We start from the raw sequence: 27,494 nt of genomic DNA, 5'->3' as shown, positions 1-27,494 counted from the left end.
CCCCCCCTTCTCCCCCCCCTTCTCACCGCCCCCTGAGTAAGATTACACCCCGCTGTCAACCCGCCCCCTACTACTCTATATTCATACTCATAACAATAACAAATTCATCAGGATATTCTTTCTGAATTTTGATGAGATAATAATAATAGTTTTTTAAACTCCTCAATCTGTAAAAGGGGAATTGTTTACATTTAAACGTTATAAACAAAGAATTATTATGTAAAGATAGTTCAGAGGTGTACGCATTTTTAGTACTGCAGTGTACTGTCTCTGGGAGGCAAAGTAAACACAAGACGGATGTCTGCAGCCTGACATGGGAACCATGTTTCACATAAAAAAATCAATGAAATATTCTGTTCAAAGGAAACTCTTATGTGAATTATCAAAATTTTAAAAATTAAATGCTTTTATCCTCCTCGGATACTATCGAGTAACACTGATGCATCTATTCTTGAATTTACAAACACCGCCCAGAGAGAACTGATTTCAATATGTGCGCAGAGAATACGCAACAGCAATTAACTTTCCTTGCCTTATTACCTTGTGTATATATAGAAACATTTTGAAATTATTCTTTTTAGTGCCAAAAAATACTCCCAGAAAATGCCATATATTTATTCACAAATAAAGTATACTGGGAGGTATGCAAACTTGCGCGCTGCACTGCTCAGGCTCAGGGAATAGGAATAAAGTGAAAGGAAATGGCGCTGGTCTGGCATGAGAAAGCCAATCGCACTGCTTTGCAGACAAGTTCGGTAAACTTTACACACACTCTTTTGGTACAGACACACACATAGAGAATAGAATATTCTATTCTCTCTATGGACACAAGGAAATTGCAGAACAATGTTGTCAATTATAATTAAGCTTGAATAACGAATAGTTTATTGTAAACTTTAATCAAATTATATTCTTTGCATGCAAATTTGGCTTATAGTGTTGACTTAAATATATGCATAATATACTACATGTATATTAAACTTATTTTTAAGTAAACAATTAACAATAAACAAATGTACTCTCCTGGACTGTACAAATACCGAGATTCGTATGTACCGTATATACCTACAGTACAAACCTTCGGTTCGGTAAACTTTACACACACTCTTTTGGTACAGACACACACACAAGACGTTTCCGCCCCCTGCTCAGGCTGAGTTCTGATCGGACATTCAAACAGAGATTACTACTTTATATATGTTTACTAGAGCTTGATTGTAATACAGCCTTGCATTAAACTAAAGTTAATCTTTTTATCTATTTGATTAGCTTTAAGTTTTATTTACATTTATCATCATAACCACCTTTCAATATTTAGCGTAACACAAATGTTTTTTATGTTGTACTATACTATCTTAGACAACAAGTGTTTGATTTTTTAATGATTTTACACAGAGGAATTGTGTTTATGATACTTTTTTAATGTACGTCAAATAACGCCTTGTTGTTGAACAAAAATTGGATTGTGTGAATATAATACTTTATAAAAGTTGGATTATGTGTATCTAATATAGTTAAAATATAATGTCTTTCTGTTCATATCAAAAATTGGATTGTTTCTCTTTAGTTTATCAGGGAGTTTATTTGGATTTAACATTAGTCCTTCATCCGTCCCGGAGCTAGGATTAAAATTTGTAAATCCTGTTTTAAAAAGACAGGGCAGGGAGGGGGGGGGGTGTAGGTAAGGGGGAAGGGGGAGTTAGGAAGGGAGAAAGGAGATGGAGCATAGAAAAATTAAAGAAAAGAAAATTCCAATTTTAGAAAAAGCAAGTTATTACCAATTAAAGAAAAGATGTGTTAGAATGGATGAGTTTGATAAAAATATTAAAAAAAGGAAAAAACCTTCTTTGGGGAAAAAGGGGAAAAATTAAATAGGAAATATACATTCTTTCATGTTAAATATGTATATTTTAACTTAAATTATTATTTGATGGTTTAATATTGAATGATCTACCATGAGTCATGTTTAATATATTTGAGAAAACCTACTTATATTTAGTAATTAAATCAAAATTGATTTTATACACGAATTTGTTAATGTTAGACATATTGGATGAAGAATCGAGTTTTCTGACCCATGAAGGAATTCCTTAAGGGACGCCACACGCTAAACTAGATAGAGCTTTGTATGTCCTGATAGTATCGGACACGCTGAACTAGATATAACTCAGTATGTCCTGATTGTATAGAAAATGCTTAGTTTCCTGTGAAAGCTGTGTTCCCAAGCTTGTACATATATACAATGCGATGCTATTTTAAAAAATAGGTTAAAACAGAACGTGCCATCTTGATTACTAATGCATAATGTGTGAATTAGAATAAACATAACATTCTCCTCCTCTAGAAGATTAATTTTAATCCTTTAGATGAAGAGTTTATCCTAACAATATCCCTGTATACTTCTATACAATATTATCAGATTAATTAATTATACTTCTAGACAATATTATCAGATTAATTAATTATACTTCTATACAATATTATCAGATTCATTAATTATGCTTCTAGACAATATTATCAGATTAATTAATTATACTTCTAGACAATATTATCAGATTAATTAATTATACTTCTAGACAATATTATCAGATTAATTAAGTATATACTTCTCTAGACAATATTATCAGATTAATTAAGTATACTTCTAGACAATATTATCAGATTAATTAATTATACTTCTAGACAATATTATCAGATTAATTAATTATACTTCTAGACAATATTATCAGATTAATTAAGTATATACTTCTCTAGACAATATTATCAGATTAATTAAGTATACTTCTAGACAATATTATCAGATTAATTATGTTTAATTCTAGACAATATTATCAGATTAATTGAGTATAATTATCAGATTAATTAAGTTTAATTCCAAACAATATTATCAGATTAATTAAGTATACTTCTAGACAATATTATCAGATTAATTAAGTTTAATTCTAAACAATATTATCAGATTAATTAAGTATACTTCTAGACAATATTATTAGATTAATTAAGTATAATTCTAAACAATATTATCAGATTAATTAAGGATACCTCTAGGCAATATCATCAGATTAATTAAGTATAATTCTAGACAATATTATCAGATTAATTAAGTAAAATTCTAAACAATATTATCAGATTAATTAAGTTTATAATTCTAGACAATATTATCAGATTGATTAAGGATATAATTCTAGACAATATTATCAGATTAATTATGTTTAATTCTAGACAATATTATCAGATTAATTAAGTATAATTCTAGACAATATTATCAGATTAATTAAGTTTATAATTCTAGACAATATTATCAGATTGATTAAGTATAATTCTAGACAATATTATCAGACATTTTCTAGACATTCTATAAAATTTAAGGGACAGTAATTTCAAGTGAATATAGAGTGGCATGTTCGATAAACAACGGTACCCCTAAAAGCTTTGTCAGATCAACGACGATATCTTCCATATTTTTGATCAGATAAAGGTTTAATGGGTATACATTCTGAATTGGGGATTTCTTTCTTCAAGTGGAAGTTCACTTAAAATTACAACAACATTTAAAGGGAGTGACCGGCAATGTATGGAAGTTGAACTGAGAATATAGTATTTGAGACATAAAAAACGCAAAGTCGACGTTAAAAATTATCCATTTGGGTGGTTACGTTTAGAGAAATGATTTTTTTTAAATTATTAAATAACGACGACGAAAAATGTAGTTAAAATTCTACAGTAAACTGATTACTTCTTTAGAACAGGTTGAGAAAATAAAAATTAACTATTATCATGGAAAATGAGTAATCTTATTCAGTAATAGATTTCTGTAATGTCTCATTGTTCACCAAAATTGTCTGTAGATTTCCTGGAATTTTTATTGAAAAGCCGACATTTGAAGAATTTGAAGAAATCCGGGAACAAATTCATTAAGAACAAGAAATTCAATATAATAATGATTTAAAAAAATATTTAATTCCAAGATTGATTTATTGAGAACATTTCATTTGAGAAATCTGTTCCTAAACATCAAATTAGTTAGTTTTGTCGTCGTTATTTAATAATTTTAAAAAAATTGATTCTCAAAACGTAACCACCCAAATGGATGACTTTGAACGTCGACTTTGCGCTCAAACTCAGTAATTACTAATTACACATCATTAAGCCGTTTTATATCTATATATAAATTTGGCTTGTTTGTCTGTCTGTTTGTTTGTCTGTTTGTTTGTTTGTATCCAATAAACGTCAAAACGGCTGAACCGATCGGGCCCAAATTTTTTGTGGGACATCTAGGGACTCCAGGGAAGGTTTATGAATCATCAAAATTTTAAATATTTGTCTCCATCAAAATTCGATCGTCATTAAATTTTTTCAAATTTTGAAAATCCGCGAAATTTTTGGTGAAAATCCGCGAATTATTTTTGTTTAGTTTTACGATGTACACAAAGAGAACATGTTTACAATTAATTTAGAAGATGGGCGCGAAGCGCCCTCTAAGGCTAGAAAGAAGGGCGCGAAGCGCCTTGAATTTCTAGTACCTTAAATGAATCCTAAAAAATTTCTCCACAATATTACATTCTAGGTTCAACTACCATACATTGTCGGTCACTCTCTTTAATCCTACACTTATCAAGGGCGTATACAGGATTTATTGAAAGTGAATTGGGTAGAGGGTAAAAAGCGTACAAAGCTCATTTTTTATTTCTCATTTTTATTCAAACCTGGTTTTTCTTCTTTTCATTCATTCAATTTTAAACTCTAAATATGCCTGCAGGGGCAGGATGAAGGATTGAAGAATCAAGATTTAGAAAAGATAAAGATTATAAATTCTTCAAGGTTTAAACTGGAAATTCCAGAATATTCATTTTTGGTTCGTTTTAAACAGTTTATTGCGTTTGTGAATTTATTCATCAAATTGCTGGGTGAATAAAAATAATGCCTAAGAATACTTTTTTGTTGTTAATTTGACAAATTGTTTAAATATTGACAGAGTAAACTTGTAAACTCACGAAGTACGAAGATAATGATTCAAGTCTTGTTTATCTAAACATTTAGTCATGTCGAGATAAAAGAAAAAGGAAGGAATGTCACCTTAATATCATGGAAATGCAATTAATTGTTTCAATGCACTACCGGTTTGTAAATGTAAATGCTTTTTTAAAAACTTATATAGACAATTCTGATATCGATTTTTGTACCATAGCTATAACAAATTGTAAACATTTAACCCCCTCAAAAAAAATAGATTTGATTTTAAGATGAAATCTTCATATAAAGCAAAAACTACCTTAGCAGAGAACTTTTGGTAAAGATGTAATTAAGCTATCAATAAATCTGATATCCGAAACGAACACTTTTCAGTTTTGATCCAATTCAATCCGTTTATCTTGATCTAGTTCGTTAGTTCGGTAATTAAAAAATCGGTTTAGAATAAGCCTAACAGAACCGAACGGCTAGCCGGCAGCTATAATTATGGGATCTAGGCTAGCCGGCAGCTATAATTATGGGATCTTGGCTAGCCGGCAGCTGTAATTATGGGATCTAGGCTAGCCGGCAGCTATAATTATGGGATCTAGGCTCGCCAGCAGCTATAATTATGGGATCTAGGCTAGCCGGCAGCTGTAATTATGGGATCTAGGCTAGCCGGCAGCTTTAATTATGGGATCTAGGCTAGCCGGCGGCTATAATTATGGGATATAGGCTAGCCGGCAGCTGTAATTATGGAATCTAGGCTAACCGGCAGCTATAATTATGGGATCTAGGCAGTCACAACTAGACTAACCGGCAGCCACAATTATGTGAATTGTGCTGGGCTAGCTAGCAACTACAAATAAATTATACTGAGCTTTTTGGCAGCTGCAGTTGAATGAACTAGACTAGGCTAGCCAGCAGTTACAAAGGAGTTAGACAAGGATAGACCCGGCAGCTACAACTAGACTAGACTAACCCACAGCTACAATAGAAGTAACTAGACTAGACTAACCGGCAGCTACAATTATGTGAATTGTACTGGCCTAGTTAGCAGCTGCAAACGAATAAGACTAAGAATTCCGGCAGCTATAATTGAAGTAACTAGACTAGGCTAACCGGCAGCTACAATTATGTGAATTGTACTGGGCTAGCTAGTAGCTACAGTTATGTAAACTGTACTAGACTGACCGGCAGCTGCAATTATGTGAATTTGACTAGGCTGGATAGCAGCTACAAAGGAATTAGACTAAGAATTCCGGCAGCTACAATTGAAGGAACTAGACTAAGCTAACCGGTAACTACAAAGGAGTTAGCCTATAGATAGACCCGGCAGCTACAAAGGACCAAGCTAAGCTAGCCGGCAGCTACAAAGATGCCGTTTCAAGTTTATTTATTTATCTAAAATATCTTTCATGTGTGTTTCGGTTCCTTTCGTTACTTCGTGTGTGTCCTATGATAGTTGATACTTATTCTATCTATCTATCAATTTATTTATCTATCTATCTATCTATCTATCTATCTATCTATCTATCTATCTATCTATCTATCTATCTATCTATCCTTACTCTTATCCATTCATCTATCCTTGCTTCTATCCGTTCATCTATCCTTGCTTCTATCCATTCATCTATCCTAGCTTCAATCCATTCATTTACACTTGCTACTATCCATCCTTTAATCTTTGCTTCTATCCATTCATCTATCTTTCTTCTATCCATCCTTCTATCCTTGGTTCTATCCATTCATCTATCCTTGCTTCTATCCATTCATATATCCATGCTTCTTTCCATTCATCTATCCTTGTTTCTATCCATTCATCTATCCTTGTTTCAATCCATTCATCTATCTTTGTTTCTATCCATTCATCTATCCTTGCTTCTATCCATTCTTCTATCCTTGCTTTTATCCATTAATCTATCCTAGCTTCTATCCATTCATCTATCCTTACTTCTATCCATTCATCTTCAATCCATTCATCTATCCTTGTTTCTATCCATTCATCATGCTTCTATCCATTCATTTATCGTTGTTTCTATCCATTTATCTATTATTGCTTCTTTCCATTCATCTATCCAATTGCTTCTATCCATTCATCTATCCTTGTTTCTGTTCATTCATCTATCCTTGTTTCTATCCATTCATCTATCCTTGCTTCTATCCATTCATATATCCATGCTTCTTTCCATTCATCTATCCTTGTTTCTATCCATTCATCTATCCTTGTTTCAATCCATTCATCTATCTTTGTTTCTATCCATTCATCTATCCTTGCTTCTATCCATTCTTCTATCCTTGCTTTTATCCATTAATCTATCCTAGCTTCTATCCATTCATCTATCCTTACTTCTATCCATTCATCTTCAATCCATTCATCTATCCTTGTTTCTATCCATTCATCATGCTTCTATCCATTCATTTATCGTTGTTTCTATCCATTTATCTATTATTGCTTCTTTCCATTCATCTATCCAATTGCTTCTATCCATTCATCTATCCTTGTTTCTGTTCATTCATCTATCCTTGTTTCTATCCCTACATCTATCCTTGTTTCTATCCATTCATCTATCCTTGTAGGGAAAGGGGAAAGTAGGAAGAATTGTAGAAGAGAGGGATGGAGGGAACAAATTTAAGAATGAAAAGTTTGTGAGAATCTAATTTTGATTTTCCTACAATATATTGCATCCTCCCCACCCCCCTCCCTCAACACACGATCTATCACCCCCTTAGAATATAAAGGCACGGGGAGCAAATATTTCAAAACAATTTCTAATATTTACCGAGCTTGGAGGGAGGGAGGGGAGGGGGGGGGTATTCTGTACCATTCGAACTAACTTTACCATTTTGTCTTTTTTTTAACAAATAAACTTTTCCTAATTATTGTTATCTTTCCATGGAACTATTGAAATTGAAAAAAAGGTTTTAAAATTCTGATTTGCAACAAAATTCATTTTCTTATAAATCTATTTTTGAATAATCTAAAACTTTATGAGTAGATAATTCATTTTGTTTAAAATATGAATTTATTATTAATTAACAATCTTAATCTTAATTTTGCAGTATGCAAATATTTGATGATTAGCTTTAAATATGGAAATTAAAATATTATTTATATTTAGATATATTAATATACTAAGGACAAATACAAGAGATTAGAAGATTACAGGATTTAAGGGATCAAAGATGAGAAATGAGGGGGGGGGGAATGTCGGAAAAATGGCTCCCGGTCTGTTGACCTCTAAAAATATTCATAAATTACTGAGCTAACAAGGGGGAAAAGGAAACGCATGTAAAAATGTCAAATTAAAACATCTGATCTACACTGTTCACTTCTTTCAGAGTATGCAATGTTTTAGAACTAAACTACTTTGGGAACCCAGCTTTGCCTGGAGTTTTCCCTGTAAAAGTCAACCCCACTCAACGTAGAATTTAAAACTGGAAATATAGAATGTCCCAGTAAATATGAAGATTAAGAGATGTTAAAATGTGTAGTACATGACTTTTAATCTTTTCAGGAGGTTTATAAAGTATTAAGAAAGCTTGAAGTCCTTCAATTTTTTTAAAACTTTGGCTAGGGAACCCACAATTGAATATAATCAAATTTTTACGAAAAATGTTGGATATTTAATACAATCTTGATCCTAAAAATGTTTAAAGGGTACCGACCGAGGTGAATCGGACATGCCACGTACGTCGTACCCCTGTACATCACTGCACACTATATTTTCAGTAGAAGTAAATATTTCCATTTACTGATAGCGCCGATATGAGGATTTCTCTCTAATTGCACTCTGAGCCGTAGTAAATTTGAATTCGAACAGGACCGGCCTTCCAGATAACAGCGTGTACTGACCAGATCATATGGTACAGTACGTCGCCCTAACCAGACTAGCGACAGGGGTCAATTTTCTTGGCATAGTCCCGTCGGAGGGCTAACTATGACAGCTCCCATTGCGCGTTCAGACTTTTTACAGTACCCGGCCTAATCCTAAGCCTATTTGACCGACCCCACTGGATTAGTCAACCGTCATTGGATAATGAGCTAGATAGAATGATGAGACAAATCTATAATTTTCTTTGTTGATAAGTTTGAAAAACATCTTTCATTTCATTCAAAACCCTGAATACTAAGGAGAGAATAAAAGTGTCCTGAGCTGAAAACTTGTGAATGTGGTTAAAGAACCTGTCAAATCATTCGTTTGGATGTTTAGAAAGATGAAAATTTCCCTGTATGATAATTGAAGGACTGCAGTATGGTTTTGGTGAATTATATTGACGTACTAAGCCTAGGGGTGTCAGAAATGATTTTTTTTGCATTTTTTTGAAAACGTCCAATAAACCTAAAAAAGTTTAGTTTTGATAAAACTTTTTGTTCTGGATGATTACAAATATCTATCTAAAACTTTCTTAAACTGGCATATTTTTTTCTATATTCATTTAGTTAAGAGTTTGAGTTAAAATAAGTATTAATAAATATTGCTTTATATCGAGTAGATATCCTTATACATATCGATTCTGCAGAAAAAAGTTGCCAAACCAAAAAGAATTTTTATTTTGAACAAAAATATTTAGAACTTAAAGAAGCTTTTCTGGGTTGCACTTTACTCTAGTTTTGCATTATTTTCATTTGTGTATAACAGTATAAAAGAGGTTCCGTTGATGGTTTAAAACTAAACAGCTGATGATTCATTGGAGGGAGGAATGGCAAAAACACCAATTTGTAATTCCCAAATCTTTATATGGAAAGTGATGGAAACAGGGTATACAGAGTGCTTCAGGGTACAGGGTACTACAATGTACTGCAAATTACTGTGCTTTACTGGGGTATACTGGAGGGAGGGGGTACATTCATCGGTATGTTTAAGGACATCTACTCGATATAAAGCAATATTTATTAATACTTATTTTGACTCAAACTCTTAACTAAATGAATATAGAAAAAATATGCCGGTTTAAGAAAGTTTTAGATATTTTGCGTCTGGTTTTAAAGTACACCAGAAACAACGCTGAAATCTTATTAAAACAGTTTAATTTATGAAACAGTTTTTAGAAGCTTAGTTAAATCATATGATCCATCCATTTTTTATCTAATTTTATAGTTTTACGCAATCATTCTTTTTTTCTTAAATTATCAATAGTTTTCGATCCTCATTCTCATTTTTTAATTATCAACTGAGCCAAGGGCAGGATAAAGTCTTTTTGCAAAGGACATGGAAATCAATAATTCTGCTCTTTGTCACTCTCGAAGTTCAAACTGCAATGTGAACTAATTTCTTACACAGAAAAAATTCAGGATTTTACCCAATACTCTTTTGAAACGAAATATGTGAGCAAGCGCGTTACAGTTTTGAAATCTTCATTCCCATGGTTATAAAATAGTATAATTGGGTTGTTAAGGTAAAACTAAAGACAAAGTCATAGATGATAGAGGCACTTTGAAGTAGGTCCTATCTCGACAGTTAATGCTTAATTTTCATAATTGTGTAGATCTGCAGTATTGCTGTTATCGTATAAATGAGAACAACTTTCCCAGTTTTAAATGTAATTATTAAATCCCTATTCGATATCCCGTGGTGGTTATATTTATAATATATCTAAATTTTTAACTAAAACTAAAAACCTAGTTTAATATGTGAGTGTGTAAGAGGGGTGGATTATATAGACAAATGATGATCATAAAGAGGAAACGGGCAAAGAATTCAATATTAAAAGATTTTAGCATTTTTTGCAACAATAACGATCATATAAATCAAAATATTCAATTAATGATAAGAAAAAGTGTTGTGTGTTTAAAGGATACAGGGATTGGATGATCTCAGCCATTTTTCACTGTCATTTGTTACCAACAATCAAATCTATTATAATCATCAAGTCCGTCTATAATGTCTTAATAAAGAATAATAATAATGCCGCCATTCGTTATAACAAAGTATTCGTGGCAAATCTGCCGCCAGGCTGATCCGGAGCGGAACCAATGAGAGGCCGGGAATCTAGCGGGGTTGCCGCCACCGGACCGAGAACTGGCCAGTATATCTCCGGACATCTTGAAGTTTGGAACTAGGAAGGATCAGAGATTTTTTAGATATCCTAGTAGTGAGGAGCACTGGTGGTGAACTGGGGTTTTTAAACAAAGTTTTTCACGTGATTTGTAAACTATGATTCCCTACGGACAATATGACACACTTGGACATCATCATGCGCACACACTTCCTTACCAAACACATTCACATAATCACACGCATACGCAGGAACAGCAGGAAATACCAAAATATTCTAGGTAAACATTACGCAAATACCATTTCTATCATTTAATCTTAATTCATTTAGAATAAAAATAGGTATTTTTTATTAAAATATAGAAATAAGTAATGAAAACAAAAATAAATTCATTATTTCAAAAGTTATTTTAATCCAAATTATTATCAATTTAAGGTCAGGTTCTTATAATCTAACTCTAAAGTGGTTTCTTGTAAATTAAAAAAATCAAATTGATGTTGGTCTACAAATTTGGCTGTTCCTAATTTTGTTAGAATTACTTTTGCTCAGGTTTGAGTTTCAAGAACACAATTTTTGTTCGAATTAAATTTGATAATTTTTTTATGTTTTTGTTGTATGGCTTGTTAATATTTAAAAACTTTTAAATCGTCAATTATGTTAATGCTTTCGCATAATGGTAGAGTTCGTATTTTATTTTACAGATTGGTTTCCAAGCCTAATATTTTTCCATTTTTTAAATTTAATTTCTGTTTGTGTATCTGTTTTAATTACTGAATCTTAATTTATACTCCTTATAGTTTTTATTTATTATCAATTTATGCAAATTAATAACAATTATCAATCAAAGTTGTTGTTTTACGATTTTTCTTTTTAAACATCTTTGGTTTATAAATCTCTTTGAAATATTGGTTCCCGATATTGATATATTCTTACTTTCAGTTTCTAATACAATTTTTTTATTTTGTGATGTTGATGAAGTTATTTATCAATAATTTTGTTATATGTTGGTGTTATTTTTTAAGTTATCATTATATCTTATTTTATCCTAGATTGTTGTTCAAACTACCCCGGGTGGTTCCTGATCAACGAGAGAAGTTTGAGACCGAAGATCTGTTTAAGAAGCATACTAGAGAAGGAGAGGTTCGGTACACACTGTACAGAGATCGTCCAAACCATGAGAGACAAGCCAAGTTTCAGGCAGCCTGTAGAGATGGACACACAGAGATTGTAAGTTTTCATCCCATTCCCCCTGGGGGAATTAAATACCTGGTTTAGGTTACATGTCCATTTCCCCCTCTTGACACTTTTCTATACTGAAAATTCCCCTAGAACCGTTTCCCCCCTCCCTATCTTGATTTCCCCCTGGTCTGTCCCCCCGCATATGTCGGAGGTGAGAGACAAATCTAATTTGATCACTTCTTCTGTAATCAGATTAAGAATATCAAAACCTGTCAGAGGGGGGAGTTGCCCCCCCCCCCTCCCTACGACCTACCTAAATGGCCCTCAAGAGACCAAGGGGTATTGATGAAATTCAATGATTTTTTTGGCCGGTTCTTCCAAGAGATTTGTTTTACATAAAGTATTTTAAAATATATTTAAAGGTTTCTGAACAATAAGAAGGTTTATTTTTAGAGTTTCTCCGGGTCCGGATTAGTTGTCCTGCTAAACTGGAATACTCCGACCCATGAGGTTGATGCTAAATTTAATCCACACTCCTCTTCATACTGTGATTTCAATAGAGAACAGGGAAAAGTAAGTTTTTTCCTTTATTTTTTCTTTTCCTTCTTTCCGCTGGTTTCACCTTCTCTTTTCCTTCTCCCTGACCTTCTCCTGTCCTTTCTCCAGGTTGCATGTAAAGCTAGGATCCTGTAATTATACCCAATACAATCTGTTTTCACTCTATACATCCTTTTCATTCAATTCCTAGACTGCAGACACCCTTTTTAAGCAAATAATTTCAGAATGTCAGGTTCCTAATTTTTAAATTAGTTTTAATTTTTTTGAGGATAGCTTTTTTATTATCAATTTGTTACATATTTTCGTATTTCCTTTCCTTGCCTTCTTCCTTCTTCTAATTCTTTTAACCTTTCGTTTTTCCAGCTGAACGAGAAGACCCCCCCCCCTTCCCTCGTTACTCTGTTCATAAGTTAAATTGCAGAAAGTATATATATATCAGCAACCAGGTTCAATTCTTTAAATTTCCGCAGCATCTGGCCTACACACTGCACACTCAACAATAAAGAGAACTAGGCTTCCAAATAGTTTAAAATATTAAAATATGAAGGAATTGTACTGAACTAAAGTAAACTACTCACCACTATAGTTTTTGTGCAATATTATTAGTGTTATAACTAAACCGAGTTCTCGGTTAAACAAAATTTTTAATTTTTTTCAAATATTCTCAAGTTTTCGTGGCTCCGTAATTATGTGGTTTTCCTGTAGTGTTTCACTCACCAGGATACTCTCAACCCTATCCTTCAATTCTACTTTACTCACTTCGCTCCTTTTACCTTAATCTTCTCTTCTACTCTTCCTTATCCTCTTCTTTAATCTTCTTTCTTTTCCGTCTTCTAACCTTTCAACCTACTCTTCCGTTTCTTCCTCCTAGAGTCTAATCTTCTTTCTTTTCCTTATTCTAACCTTTCCACCTACTCTTCCTTTTCCTTTCATTTATTTTCTTCTTTTCTCTTCCCTCTCCCTCCATCCCACTTCTCCTCGCCTTTTTTTCCATCATACTCATTATTTTCATTTCCGTCCTTTCCTTTCATCTTCTTCCATCAAACTATTAAATCTTTTATCCTTTCCTTTCGTCTTCTTCCATCAAACTGTTAAATCTTCTATTCTTTCCTTTCATCTTATTCCATCAAACTCTTAAATCTTCTATCCTTCCCTTTCATCTTCTTCCATCAAACTCTTAAATCTTCTATCCTTTCCTTTCATCTTATTCCATCTTATTCCATCTATCATCTTCTTCCATCAAATTCTTAAGTCTTTTATCCTTTCCTTACATCTTATTCCATCAAACTCTTGAATCTTCTATCCTTTCCTTTCATCTTCTTCCATCAAACTCCTAAATCTTATATTCTTACCTTTCATCTTATTCCATCAAACTCTTAAATCTTCTATCCTTTCCTTTCATCTTATTCCATCTTATTCCATCTATCATCTTCTTCCATCAAATTCTAAAGTCTTTTATCCTTTCCTTTCATCTTATTCCATCAAATAATTAATATTTTAACCTTTTGTTACATCTTATTCCACCAAACTCTTGAATCTTCTATCCTTTTCATCTTATTCCATCAAACTCCTAAATCTTATATCCTTCCCTTTCATCTTATTCCATCAAACTCTTAAATCTTCTATCCTTCCCTTTCATCTTCTTCTATCAAACTCTTAAATCTTCTATCCTTTCCTTTTATCTTTTAAATTTTTCAATAAATCGTTTCAATTTTTACTCTAATATAACCATTCTTTTTCTTCGCTAGCTCAAGCTTCGTTTAAAGATCTCCGGCCATTTTTGAAATCTTGGACAAAATTTCTTAATCTTCAGATTGATTTCCAATCTCTGGTTTTTCATCATGATTGAAATCTTATTGTGAAATATTTATCATGATATTTACTAACCCGGCCCTAAATTTCGTCATTTTTTGCACGCTACTTCTTTTTTTTAACCTGGAGAAGGGTTGAAGTGCACATTAATATTCTGTGGAGTAATTACTGTTTCCTTTCTTTCCACCAGTTTTTTTCTTGAAACCGGAGTTCAGGTGTTAGTTGATATCTTGTATAATTGCCGGGTGTATACCTGCTCCCCCCTCCCCCGCCTCCTTTTAAAATTGATGATAGATGTCTCGCCCTGTTCCCCCCGGCCCTCTACACTATACACCAGTCTCAGACATAAATTAGTCTTGAACAAGCTAATTGGGGCAAATAAGGTGCAATTAAACTCAAACTTGGTTTATATGCGTGTGGTCATATATATACACTCATTAACCCTGTAGAGTTGATAGAACCAAGTTCTTGGCACTCCTACCACTGCTCCGTAGTGTATAAAACCTCTCTAATTTAAACTGGAGTTTTTAAACCAAAACTATGCTAATGCACCGGTAAACGGAACTTAAATACTTCTTCTTCTTTTAATCTGGGTTCAAGTTTTAAAAGATAATCATTAGGGGTGAGTACTTAATCAACCTTGCCCGGAGTATATTTCATTTACTTCTAGTCTTACTCTAGGTTTACTTCTAGTCTTACTCCAGGTTTACTTCTAGTCTTACTCCAGGTTTACTTTTATCCTTACTCCGGGTCTACTTCTAGTCTTTCTTCAGGTTTACTTCTAGTCTTACTCCAGGTTTACTTCTAGTCTTACTCCATGTTAACTTCTAGTCTTACTCCGGGTCTACTTCAATTCTTACTCATGGTCTACTTCTAGTGTTACTCCAGGTTTACTTCTAGTCTTACTCCAGGTCTACTTCTAGCTAGTCTTACTCCAGGCTTACTTTTTGTCTTACTCCAGGCTTACTTCTAGCCTTATTCCGGGTCTACTTCTAGTTTTACTTCAGGTCTGCTTCTAGTCTTACTTTAGGTTTACTTCTAGTCCTAATCCAGGTCTATTTCTAGGTTTACTCCAGGTTTACTTTTAGTCTTACTCCAGGTTTACTTCTAGTATTACTCAAGGTCTACTTCTAGTCTTACTCCAGGTTTACTTTTTGTCTTACTCCAGGCTTACTTCTAGCCTTACTCCGGGTCTACTTCTAGTCCTCATCCAGGTCTATTTCTAGGCTTACTCCAGGTTTACTTTTAGTCTTACTCCGGGTCTACTTCTAGATAGTTTTACTCCAAAAGTTACTCTTGTCCAAAACCGTTTAAAAATCTTACAGAAATCTTATACTTCCATATTTCCTACTTTTCTCTCTTCTTCCCTTTAAACCTAAAATAACCCAACTCTTGTTTCAGGTTCATATCCTTAGCTCTTTTATCCTTAACGGAGTTTGTGTACGGTGGCGGGGTTGGTTGGACCTGGAGAGATTAGATGGATCTGGACTATTAGAACTTGATGAAGCTCTGATGGTTAGAGAGGAGCAGAACCTTCAAAAACATCTTCAACTAGTTCATCAGAAACTTAGAGAATGTGAAGAGAGATATAGGACGGATGCAGATTTGCAGGTTTTTACATTTAATAATTTTACAAAAATGTTTACACACAGTTTTTAAGATAACTTTTTCACAGATTTAAGTGTTATTGTTTGAACTATTGGACAGTTTTCCCTCTCCGTGTTGCTTAGATTATACAGATTTAAACCTACTGTCGTAACCTGTTCAAACAAAGGGAATTTAGATCCACAATTTCATGTCAAATCTCCGACACACCGGCCCGCCCTCTCTCCTTCAATCTCCGATACACCGACCCGCCTACCCCCTCCCCCGCCACTTCCTTCTTTTCTCCACCTTTTTTTTAATAAAAATAATCAACCTTTATACTTTACCCCTGTTTTACCCCCTCTCCGTCTCGAATTCCTTTTACCTCCGGTTTCTCCCCTAAAATTCCCCTCTTGAATATTTCTCGGTACAAATTGAGAATTAAAAAACTTTGAAAATGAGATAAAATATAAAACGGTCACTTTGTAAATCTTGTTTCACAAAATTGTTGAAATAAAGAAATATTTTCAGGGATTTAAATATTTAAATACGCTCTCAACAAAACTCAACGTACAAACATACATACATGGAGCACACACCAATACAACAAACAAAAATATACAATAAACAAACAACAAACATACATTCAAATGATTCAACACACATACATTCAGTAAACATAAACATACAACAAATATAAACATACAATAAACATAAACATGCAACAAACATAAACATACAACAAATATAAACATACAACAAACATAAACATACACCAAACATACATACAACACACATACATTTAACACTTACAAAGGAAACACACACAAATACAGGAAACATCCATACAATAAACATACATACAACAAACAGTAAACATACATACCACAAACAAACAACTAAACAGACACAGAACACACACATAAAGAAAACGCGCATAAATGCAACACACATACATATAACAAACACACATAACAAACATACATTCAACAAATAACATAAAAAAGACAACAATAAACAATACAGTTGGCAAAAGAACACTCACAAACAAAAAAAGTCTTTAAGAAAAAACATCAAACCATCAAAAAAATAACAATTTTACTATTTTCAGATGAAGAAGCTCCCCGGATATATCTAAACAACAAACAAACAAACAAACAAACAAACAATGGAACCTCCCTCCCCCCCAACCCAGACCAAACTCTGTGTTTCAACACAAGCTAAATTTTGAAGTGAAAGTTCGTCTGAAAAAAAGACGTATTTGTTCTTCCAAAAGTCAACCAGGTTGAAATGTGATATTTTTCAATTAAATTAGATTTCTTTGTAAATTTATATTTGTTAATTTAGTTAATTAAACCGTGTTTGAACTTAAATATTGTAAAATAGAAGAATTAAATATAGATAATTTAAAATTAGTTTTGAGTATGAATACAATATTTTGAACTTTTAAATTTTGAATCTAAGATTGAATTGAGAAAAGCCTAGAGTAGAAATATAATTAAAAAAGTGATTATAGTGAATATTAGAATATAGAAGGGAAAAAAGCAGAATGCTTAAAATTAAAAAGTTTCTAAACATACTTTGTGAATAAAAAATTTAAAGATGAAGAAATTAGAAAAAGAAATGATATTTGTGTTGAAAAAGGGAGAAAAAGAACTGATAACTCATTAAAAATTCTAATTTTATAATCCCTACATCATTAAAGCCTGATGGTGTAAAGTTTCTATTTATAAATGTTAAAGTTCTATACTTATAGACATCAGATTTAGATTGCAAAGATAAAAATATTAGAAAATTCTCGTTTGAGGCAAATAATCGTTTTTTTGAAGAGATTTGGAAAGATGACAGGAAAAAATTAGATTTGGGAGAAAAAAAACATGGGAAGATGATTTGAGAATGTCAAGGATGAGAAGATAAATAATTTGGGTTAATGGGAAGATGAATAGAGAGCAGAATATACCAAATGAAGGAAGAAAATGAAAAATGGTTTAAGAAAAAAAACCTTGAAAGTTGCCACAAACTCAAATTTTTGCATCCCTATACATTTGCATCTTGATGTAGTAAACCTTTGATATTTCAAACTTAGATTAATTGATTGAAATATCTAAGGTCTAATGCAAAGATATTTGGATTAGAAAATCAGAGTTTGTGGCAAACACTCTTTTATTTAAGAATTTAAAATGTCGAAAGTTTTTAAATTTCGACGAGGAATAAAAAGATGAAGAAAGATCGAAGATCCTGGGAAGTATTAGGTAAGTTGATGAGACGGGGGGGGAGTTGTATTGAATAAACTGGAAGATGAGTATACTCCTAAACCTGAAATTGATTGATCCTCAGCCCACAAGATTGGTGTGTAAGCTAGGAGTAATTGTAGGCCTTGATGAAATAATAATCCTTGTATACACACGAAACAACAAACCCCCTGGCGCTTAGCCCGGCGCCAATATAGATCCAACTATGGCGCCAAAATAGATTTTTGTCTAATATATGGCTCTTTGATTTCTGATATCACGTGTTCTAATGTTTTCATTCTTTTCTGACAACAGATGATCAAATAAATTTGTGTGTGCACAATAGCTCATAAAAGTTGCTCAAGCTGAGCTTTGTTTATATTCCTCCCGAAAACTGCAGTACATATTTTTATAAACAAACATACGGAGGTTCCTTGGTACCGGATACGTTTTCAACCTTACGCAAAATGCCATCAACTAATCATCTAACTTATTTCATTACTGCATCAAAAAACAAATTATTCCTTCTAGTGTATTCTGATAATTTTGCTGAATATTCGAAAGGTGCGACAAACTTCTAAATTACAAACTGTTGAAATTTAAAATCCTTAAATAAAAAATCCTTAATCACAAAATTCTGAAATACAAATCGAAGTATTATTATTTTTCATTGATTCTGCAAAGCTAGACTGCGAGACTGAGTGATACGGCTTGAATATATGAGGGACTGAGTGATGCGGCTAGAATATGTAAGGGACTGAGTGATACGGCTAGAATATGTAAGGGACTGAGTGATACGGCTAGAATATGTAAGGGACAGAGTGATACGGCTTGAATAAGTAAAGGACTGAGTGATACGGATAGAATATGTAAGGGACTGAGTGATACGGCTAGAATATGTAAGGGACTGAGTGATACGGCTAGAATATGTAAGGGACTGAGTGATACAGCTAGAATATGTAAGGGACTGAGTGATACGGCTAGAATATGTAAGGGACTGAGTGATACAGCTAGAATATGTAAGGGACTGAGTGATACGGCTTGAATATGTAAGGGACTGAAAGATACGGCTAGAATATGTAAGGGACTGAAAGATACGGCTAGAATATGTAAGGAACTGAGTGATACGGCTAGAATATGTAAGGGACTGAGTGATACGGCTAGAATATGTAAGGAACTGAGTGATACGGCTAGAATATGTAAGGGACTGAGTGATACGGCTAGAATATGTAAGGGACTGAGTGATACGGCTTGAATATGTAAGGGACTGAGTGATACGGCTTGAATATGTAAAGCGTAAGTGTCGTGACCATTCTAAAGTTTACACTTATCATGAATCATGCTGTAATTAATTTCATTTTTTTCGTAAATTAAAATTGGTTATTAGTATTATTACTTATCAGTTATGTACATTTATATAATCCTGTTTTAGACATTGCATGTTTTGTGTGAATTTTACAGGTTTATTTAAATTAAATCATTAATTTTTTCTCGTTCAGTTTATTATACGCGGCCCTTTGGTTGGTTGTATGAATAGTTTGTATATTAGGGTGCACCTAAAACACTTAGAACTATACACTCGTTGGATAAATAAATTTCTATGGTTGATTGTTTTAGTTTAAAGTAAAAAAAGTGAAAAGAAATAATATTTTATCTTGGACTTAAGAGAGATCTGATAAGGCCAGATCTAAAACATATATGCAAATTTGTTGCCCCCTAGTGCATGGTTTGAATGGTCTGAGGATGGAATGAATGAGTCTATTAGGGGTCGGCGCCAAACCAATCTTTGTGGTTCTAACCTTCGTTTCTTCTCTAATATAAGGATAATATATACGAAACCAAACTATAATAATTCGGTGATAAAACCTTTCTTAACACACATCATAAATTACTAGAAAACAGAACACAGATATTTAATATAATTAGCTTTCTTAACACACATCATATATTACTAGAAAACAGAACACAGATATTTAATATAATAAGCTTTCTATTGACTTATCCTGTTAAACCAAATTAAAGACATTTTTAATCTTACCCATTTAGACATATTTACTTTAAAAATGAGATTTTCATAACGACATAAAATTCCTTTGGTTTCTAGTGTCCTTATAATTAAGATTTTCTGTCATATTTTTAATAATTAATATGGACGTAAGAACAAACAGTAATTTTATAATCCCAATTTATTTGCAACCGAATAATAAAAAGCTTTGATAGCTCAAACTTTGACTATTTTTCTCAAACAAATAATGATTTGACATGTCAAAGGTCTACGGCATTAGATTGAAAAGATGACGGGAATAAAAAGTTAGAGTTTGAAGCGAGTAATCAGCTCAATTATTTCTAAGATTTTTGCTGGTCCCAAACTTTAACTCTGAAATATCTTTATAATTTTTCTGTCCGTCTTCCTCCTGTACACCTTGACACCTCTGTGCTAGCGCCTATAAAAGTATTTTAACTATACCAACGCTTCACTCTTCCTTCCTTCCTAATTTTTTAATTTCTTAATGGTTGAATACAAGGGGTGGATAATTAGTACTTAAATGAAGGTAGAAGGTATTCACCGCCAAATTTCGTGGCAATTTATAATTAAAAGAAGACATTTAGAACCAGGAAGACACATTATGTGTAAAATATGAGTTAGTAAACGAAACCAGACGGTGGAATATTATTTTCAAGCAGAGTCAGGCAGAAAACCATACATTTACTCATGCATGTAGTTATATCCTTCTAAACCTGATTCCAGGAGGTGCCAGGAGTTCTATAATCTAGATGGTGCTAGGAGTACATACTAGTATCTAGGAAGTGCTACGAGTACATACTAGTAGCTAGATGGTGCTAGGAGTACATAAGAGTATCTTGGTGGTGCTAGGAGTACATACTAGTAGCTAGGTGGTGCATGGAGTACATAATAGTAGCTATGTGGTTCGTGGAGTACATACTAGTATCTGGATGGTGCTAGGAGTCCATAATAGTATCTTGGTGGTGCTAGGAGTACATACTAGTAGCTAGGTGGTGCATGGAGTACATAATAGTAGCTAGGTAGTGCGTGAAGTACATACTAGTATCTAGGTAGTGCGTGGAGTACATACTAGTATCTAGATGGTGCTAGGAGTACATAATAGTATCTTGGTGATGCTAGGAGTACATACTAGTATCTAGGTAGTGGTAGGAGTACATACAAGTATCAAGGTAGGGCTAGGAGTACATACTAGTATCAAGGTAGTACTAGGAGTACATACTAGTATCTAGGAAGTGCTATGAGTACATACTAGTATCTAGGTTATACTAGCATCTAAGTGGTACTAGGAGTACATACTAGTATCTAGGTGGTGCTAGGAGTACATACTAGTATCTAGGTGGTGTTATGAGTACATACTAGTATCTAGGTTATACTAGTATCTAGGAAGTGCTATGAGTACATACTAGTATCTAGGTTATACTAGTATCTAGGTGGTACTAGGAGTACATACTAGTATCTAGGTTTTACTGTTAGTCGATGCCAGTATCTAAGTGGTGCTAAGTATCAAAGAGGGGATAGGTTAGTATAACAACCTATGCGAATGGGAGTAGGTTGGTAAATAACCCCTGAGAAGGGAGGGGAGGGGGGTGCAAATAACCCCTGAGAAGGGTAGTAGGTTGGTACTGGTACATAGCCCCTGAGAGGGGTGTGGAAGGTTGGCATATTAACCCCCTGAGTTGGGGGGGGGGGGGGAGGTTGGCATATTAACCCCTAGCTAGTGAAACCCAATAGAGTAGCAGTATAGACGGAAATACTAACGATCCTACCTCCATCATTAATCTCAATTATTTTCAATTTACCTGAGTAAGGTATCTCAGAACTACAGATCAACGGTATTCATTACGCTTTATCCCTAACAGATACGCTTAGCTTTATACGCTAATAGGTTTAATCAATCAGATACGCTTTAGATAAGGCAGATACGCAGAAAAATTGTCTTTTGTTTACGAATACGCAGATAAACTTATCTCTATAGTATACCAAAATAGACAGTTAAAGGAATTGAGTCTTTGCCACAAACAATAATTTTCTAATCCCCATATCTTAGCAACCTAGAGTAAACCTTTGATATTTCAAACGTAGATTATTTAATCCCTGAGAAATAATTAATCTTTGAAAAACGCAGATAAATACATGTATTTGCGTTGTACTATGTACTATACATGCAATAACAAAATTTATTATTGAATTAGAATGAACCGCATCATATTGGAAAATTTAAATTTTATGTTTTATTAAATTTAAATTCGAGCAAAAAAGTGCAATAAAGTTGAAATTACTTGTAATATTGCTATTAAATACCGGTGAGTGGATTAAAGGAATCTTGTAATGTTTTTGTTCTGAACCATGCTTTGTATTTGGTTTAAATTTATTAAGCCAATAAAGGATAAGAAGTAAATCTAACCAGAAACCAGGGATACTACATACAATGCAGTTAAGCCAGGTTTCTCTATAGAACAGATTTTATTTTTGCATACAATTCATCTAAACAATTTAACTATTTAACACAGTGCGGGGCTCAAATTAAACATATAGATTGCCAATACAAATTTTTGAGTTATGCAGGTTTGAAATTAGCATTCAATTCTAAAAATGTCTGGCGGTTATAGATCTAATTCATACAACTAAATTAATATTTATCATAAGTTTGTATGACAGAAAACTAAAATGTAAAATTTAAAACTGGTGTAACTGTAATCCAAAACAAATACAGTTTCTTACTAAGTTGGAACTGCTCACTGATTTCTCACTGAGTGCTAGCTGTAAAACAATTGCCGAGTGTAAAAACCCACACAGACACCGACATACAATCCTCACGATCCTATACATCCTGTCTAGCTATCTACCTTACTAAATTCATAGCTATCTACCTTACTAAATTCATAACTATCTACCTTACTAAATTCATAACTATCTACCTTACTTAATTCCTAGCTAGCTACCTTACTTAATTCCTAGCTAGCTACCTTACTTAAATCCTAGCTATCTACCTTACTAAATTCCTGGCTACCTAGCCTAATAACTTCATAGCTATCTAATTTACTAAATTCATAGCTATCTACCTAACTAAATTCATAGCTAGCTACCTTACTAATTCCATAGCTAGCTAGCTACCTCAAAAAATTCCCAGCTATCTAACTTACTAAATTCCTAGCTATCTATCTTGCTAAATTCCTAGCTATCTACCTTACTAAATGTCTAGCTATCTACATAGCTAACATCATAGCTAGCTACCTAACTTTTAGCTTTACAAAGTGCTGGTTAGTTAGCTAATAGCTACTTAGCTATAGCTGTAGGAAGTATCCTAGCTAATTAGCCACATAATTTGCTATCTACTTAGTTACGGAGCTACTGTGCAAGGAACGCATTTGTTGGTGAAAGGAATGAAAAAAATGGATTGGGTATAGAGTAGAGGAGAAAGGAGAAGGGACTGGTTGGAAGGAGAGAAAAGAGCGAAGGGACTGGTTGGAAGGAGAGTAAGGAGAGAATGAGCTGCCAGGCTGGAAGGAGAGAAAAGAGAGAAGGGACTGGTTGGAAGGAGAGTAAGGAGAGTATGGGGCCGCCTAGTTGAAAGGAGAGAATAGTGAGAAGAAGGGACTGGTTGGAAGGAGAGTAAGGAGAGTATGGGGCCGCCTAGTTGAAAGGAGAGAATAGTGAGAAGAAGGGACTGGTTGGAAGGAGAGTAAGGAGAGTATGGGGCCGCCTAGTTGAAAGGAGAGAATAGTGAGAAGAAGGGACTGGTTGGAAGGAGAGTAAGGAGAGTATGGGGCCGCCTAGTTGAAAGGAGAGAATAGTGAGAAGAAGGGACTGGTTGGAAGGAGAGTAAGGAGAGTATGGGGCCGCCTAGTTGAAAGGAGAGAATAGTGAGAAGAAGGGACTGGTTGGAAGGAGAGTAAGGAGAGTATGGGGCCGCCTAGTTGAAAGGAGAGAATAGTGAGAAGAAGGGACTGGTTGGAAGGAGAGTAAGGAGAGTATGGGGCCGCCTAGTTGAAAGGAGAGAATAGTGAGAAGAAGGGACTGGTTGGAAGGAGAGTAAGGAGAGTATGGGGCCGCCTAGTTGAAAGGAGAGAATAGTGAGAAGAAGGGACTGGTTGGAAGGAGAGTAAGGAGAGTATGGGGCCGCCTAGTTGAAAGAAGAGAATAGTGAGAAGAAGGGACTGGTTGGAAGGAGAGTAAGAACAGACTGGGCCGCCTGGTTGGAAGGAGAGAAAAGAGAGAAGGGACTGGTTGGAAGGAGAGTAAGGACAGAATGGGCCTCCTGGTTTGAAGGAGAGAAAAGAGAGAAGGGACTGGTTGGAAGGAGAGTAAGGACAGAATGGGCCTCCTGGTTGGAAGGAGAAAATAGTGAGAAGGGACTGGTTTAAAGGAGGGAAAAAGGACTGGTTGGAAGGATGGAGAAGAGGGCAAAGAGAATGGTTAGAAGGATTGAGAAGGGACTGCATGGTTGGAGGGTTTTACGAGAAGGATACGGGACTGGATGGAAAGGTTGAGGAGAGGGAGAAGGAGCTGGTTTGAAGGGTTGAGGGGAAGGAGAAGGGACTGGTTGGAAGAAGAGGAGATGGAAAAGGGACTGATTGTAACGGAGAAAAGGGGACTGGTTTGACGGAGGGAAATATGACTGGTTGGAAGGATGGAGTAGAGGGCGAAGAGACTGGTTGTAAAGAGGGAGAAGGGATTGGTTGGATGGAAAGATGAGAAAACTCCCGCCGGAGAAGGAACGGATTGGAATCCCGGGGAGTGAACACAATACACAATAAACACCAGGACGGAGCATTTCATTCTTTATACATCATTAATTGCATCTGGTGTCCCTCCCCTGTTACAAGGGGGCGTGGTCCTCCATACTGTTACAAGGGGGCGTTCCCACCATCCCGGGGCAGGATTCTTAGCCTCATCAAGTGAGAGATGAGAGCAAAAAGAGTAAAATTATTAGAGTTTTAGTTTTCTATATTTTTGACATAAATAAGACAAAACTTCCTTATAATGAAAAGAAAAAGGTTAAATAGGAAAAGTGAGATCAATTAAAGGGTAGAGATTAGAGGGTAATCGATTACAAAAAGTATATTGGGGAAAAATAGCTTTTAGAAAAGAAAAGGGGGGAATACAGGAGGGACTGGGGGAATAATCCAAACAATATGACGCAGGAGAAGATTAATATTTTTTCTTCTTTATTCCCGTTGATACTAGGAGACCGGAGCTAGCTGAACCCGTCCTAGAGTTGATATATTACTCCGTCCTGACAAATCATCTTCTTTGTCAAATATTTAATAAAAATCTATTTCCCAGATTTTCTTGTTTTGTTATTTCGACAAAGCAAAGCGGAAGTTGTCTTCAGCTTGACAGGGATGACAGGGGTTGACAAGATGGTTGGAGGGGTATTTAAGGCCTCTAGCGTAGTATTTGTCATAATCTGTCCTTCTAGATAATTTAGATGTAACGATTTAATTGTAGGAAATTACAAGTATTAACTTAAAACCTTTAGCATGAGCAGGGGAAGGTGTAAAATATTACAAACAATTAAAACTATTTCAATACTAGGCTTTCAGGGAGCTTCGTGCCCATCTTCCATTTTAATTGTGAACATTTTCTCTTTGTATACAATACATTGAAAATTTAATGAAAATTCAAGTTTGTTAGAGGCTAACTTTTTAAATTATCCATAAACCTTCCTTGGGGGTATAGGCAGAAAGCTAATCACTTTAGCTCTCGATCGCGACCCATGAAAGTTATGGGGGGAGACCAATATTACACCAGGGCAAGATATCTTATAATTTCTAAGAAAAAATGAGGAGCCCACGGAGGAAAAACTACGATGAAAGAATGAGAATGAGTTAAAGAAAATGTTAAGCAAAATTTGAAAAGGAGAAGAAAAAAGAGAAACATTAAAAAGATATGTTAAAGGGAGGGGTTGGGATTAATATGTTTGTATGCTGAAAGAGTATAGAGCAGAGTCTGTATTGATTTATATACCCGGAGAGAAGAGGAGCTGTGAACCCTAACCCTCTCTGGGAACTGAGTAAGGTTGAAGGTATTGGAGAAAAAAGTGAAATTATATGAATTGTTTAACATTATTTTGTTTTATAGTTTCCTCTTGAACAAATTTGTTTTGTTGAAACCAATCAAGACTTCCTCCGAACCATTAATAGTTTATTGTCGACCATTTGAGTTCTCACTCAAACACTTTTCACACAAAATTAGAGTTTATTAAAAATTCGGGCGTAACGTACTTGACTAAAAACGAGAGACTGGTTCCAAAGAAAATGAGTTTTTGCCACAAACTCTGATTTTCTATTCCCTATATCTTAGCAAACCAAATATTGTAGACGTTGATTTGAAACTATATGAATTCTTTTAGATCAAATAATCTAAGTTTAAAACATCAAAGATTTACACCATCAGATGGAAAAGTTTTAAGGAATTGGAAAATTTGAATTTTTAGCAAAAGATCAATTCCTTCACAATTATTTGCCAATATTTTTTGTTTCACAAACCAATTTTCGCAAAGATTTATTTGTAATAGTTTAGGTTTTCCTGGAAAACGGTTTTCAACAGAAACCCAAAGATTTTGCAAAAAGAATGCTAGGGTTATAAACAGGAACACTGTGAACTAGACTGAAGGATAAGGTAAAATCTAATCGACGATTCTGTTAGTACTTTGTGACCTCGTAGCTCCTCTAGATGGATCCCATGTCAGGCTGTGACATCCGTCTTGTGTTTACATTAGCGCCCAGAGCCCGAAATTTAAAAGAGTATCGTTGAACGAAACTCCCGAGTTTCCTTTTTGGGATCTTGGCAATTGTGTAGATTTTGATCTAAGAAATTTTAAAAAATGAAGAATATGAAGAAACTTAATAAAATAATATTTCACAACAAAAATATTGATATCCACAAAACTGCCTAACCCCATTCTTGAAACCCTGGTTTCAAAACTGGTTTTCATAACGAAACCCTGTCTTAAGTTTTGGGCTCTGAGACAGTACACTGCAGTACAAAATATGTGTACACTTCTAAAATAACTTTCTTTGCATTACATCCTTTGATGTTACCGTCATGCAATTTCTATTGGTTCAGAATAGACAACAAACACATGGCTGAACCCTGATTGGATCAGGTGCTAATGGACTCGGCATACAGGAGTGAGATGAAATTTACTT

The 27,494-nt window shown here is 34.2% G+C and overlaps 1 protein-coding gene across 1 annotated transcript; it reads left to right on the top strand.

Annotated features, from left to right (window-relative positions):
• The first annotated feature begins 10,978 nt into the window (after positions 1 to 10,978).
• On the top strand, positions 10,979 to 17,439 carry LOC111695882 (core-binding factor subunit beta). Its single transcript, XM_023465348.1, has 5 exons — positions 10,979 to 11,230; positions 12,000 to 12,177; positions 12,583 to 12,702; positions 15,901 to 16,110; positions 17,195 to 17,439. The coding sequence occupies exons 1-5, from the start codon at positions 11,109 to 11,111 to the stop codon at positions 17,219 to 17,221; spliced, it is 657 nt and encodes a 218-aa protein (XP_023321116.1). The 5' UTR covers positions 10,979 to 11,108; the 3' UTR covers positions 17,222 to 17,439.
• The last annotated feature ends 10,055 nt before the right edge of the window (positions 17,440 to 27,494 follow it).

The sequence above is a fragment of the Eurytemora carolleeae genome, unplaced genomic scaffold, assembly GCF_000591075.1.
Source record: "Eurytemora carolleeae unplaced genomic scaffold, Eaff_2.0 scaffold142, whole genome shotgun sequence".
Taxonomy (NCBI): domain Eukaryota; kingdom Metazoa; phylum Arthropoda; class Copepoda; order Calanoida; family Temoridae; genus Eurytemora; species Eurytemora carolleeae.
This window is presented reverse-complemented; position numbering and strand designations above follow the sequence as displayed.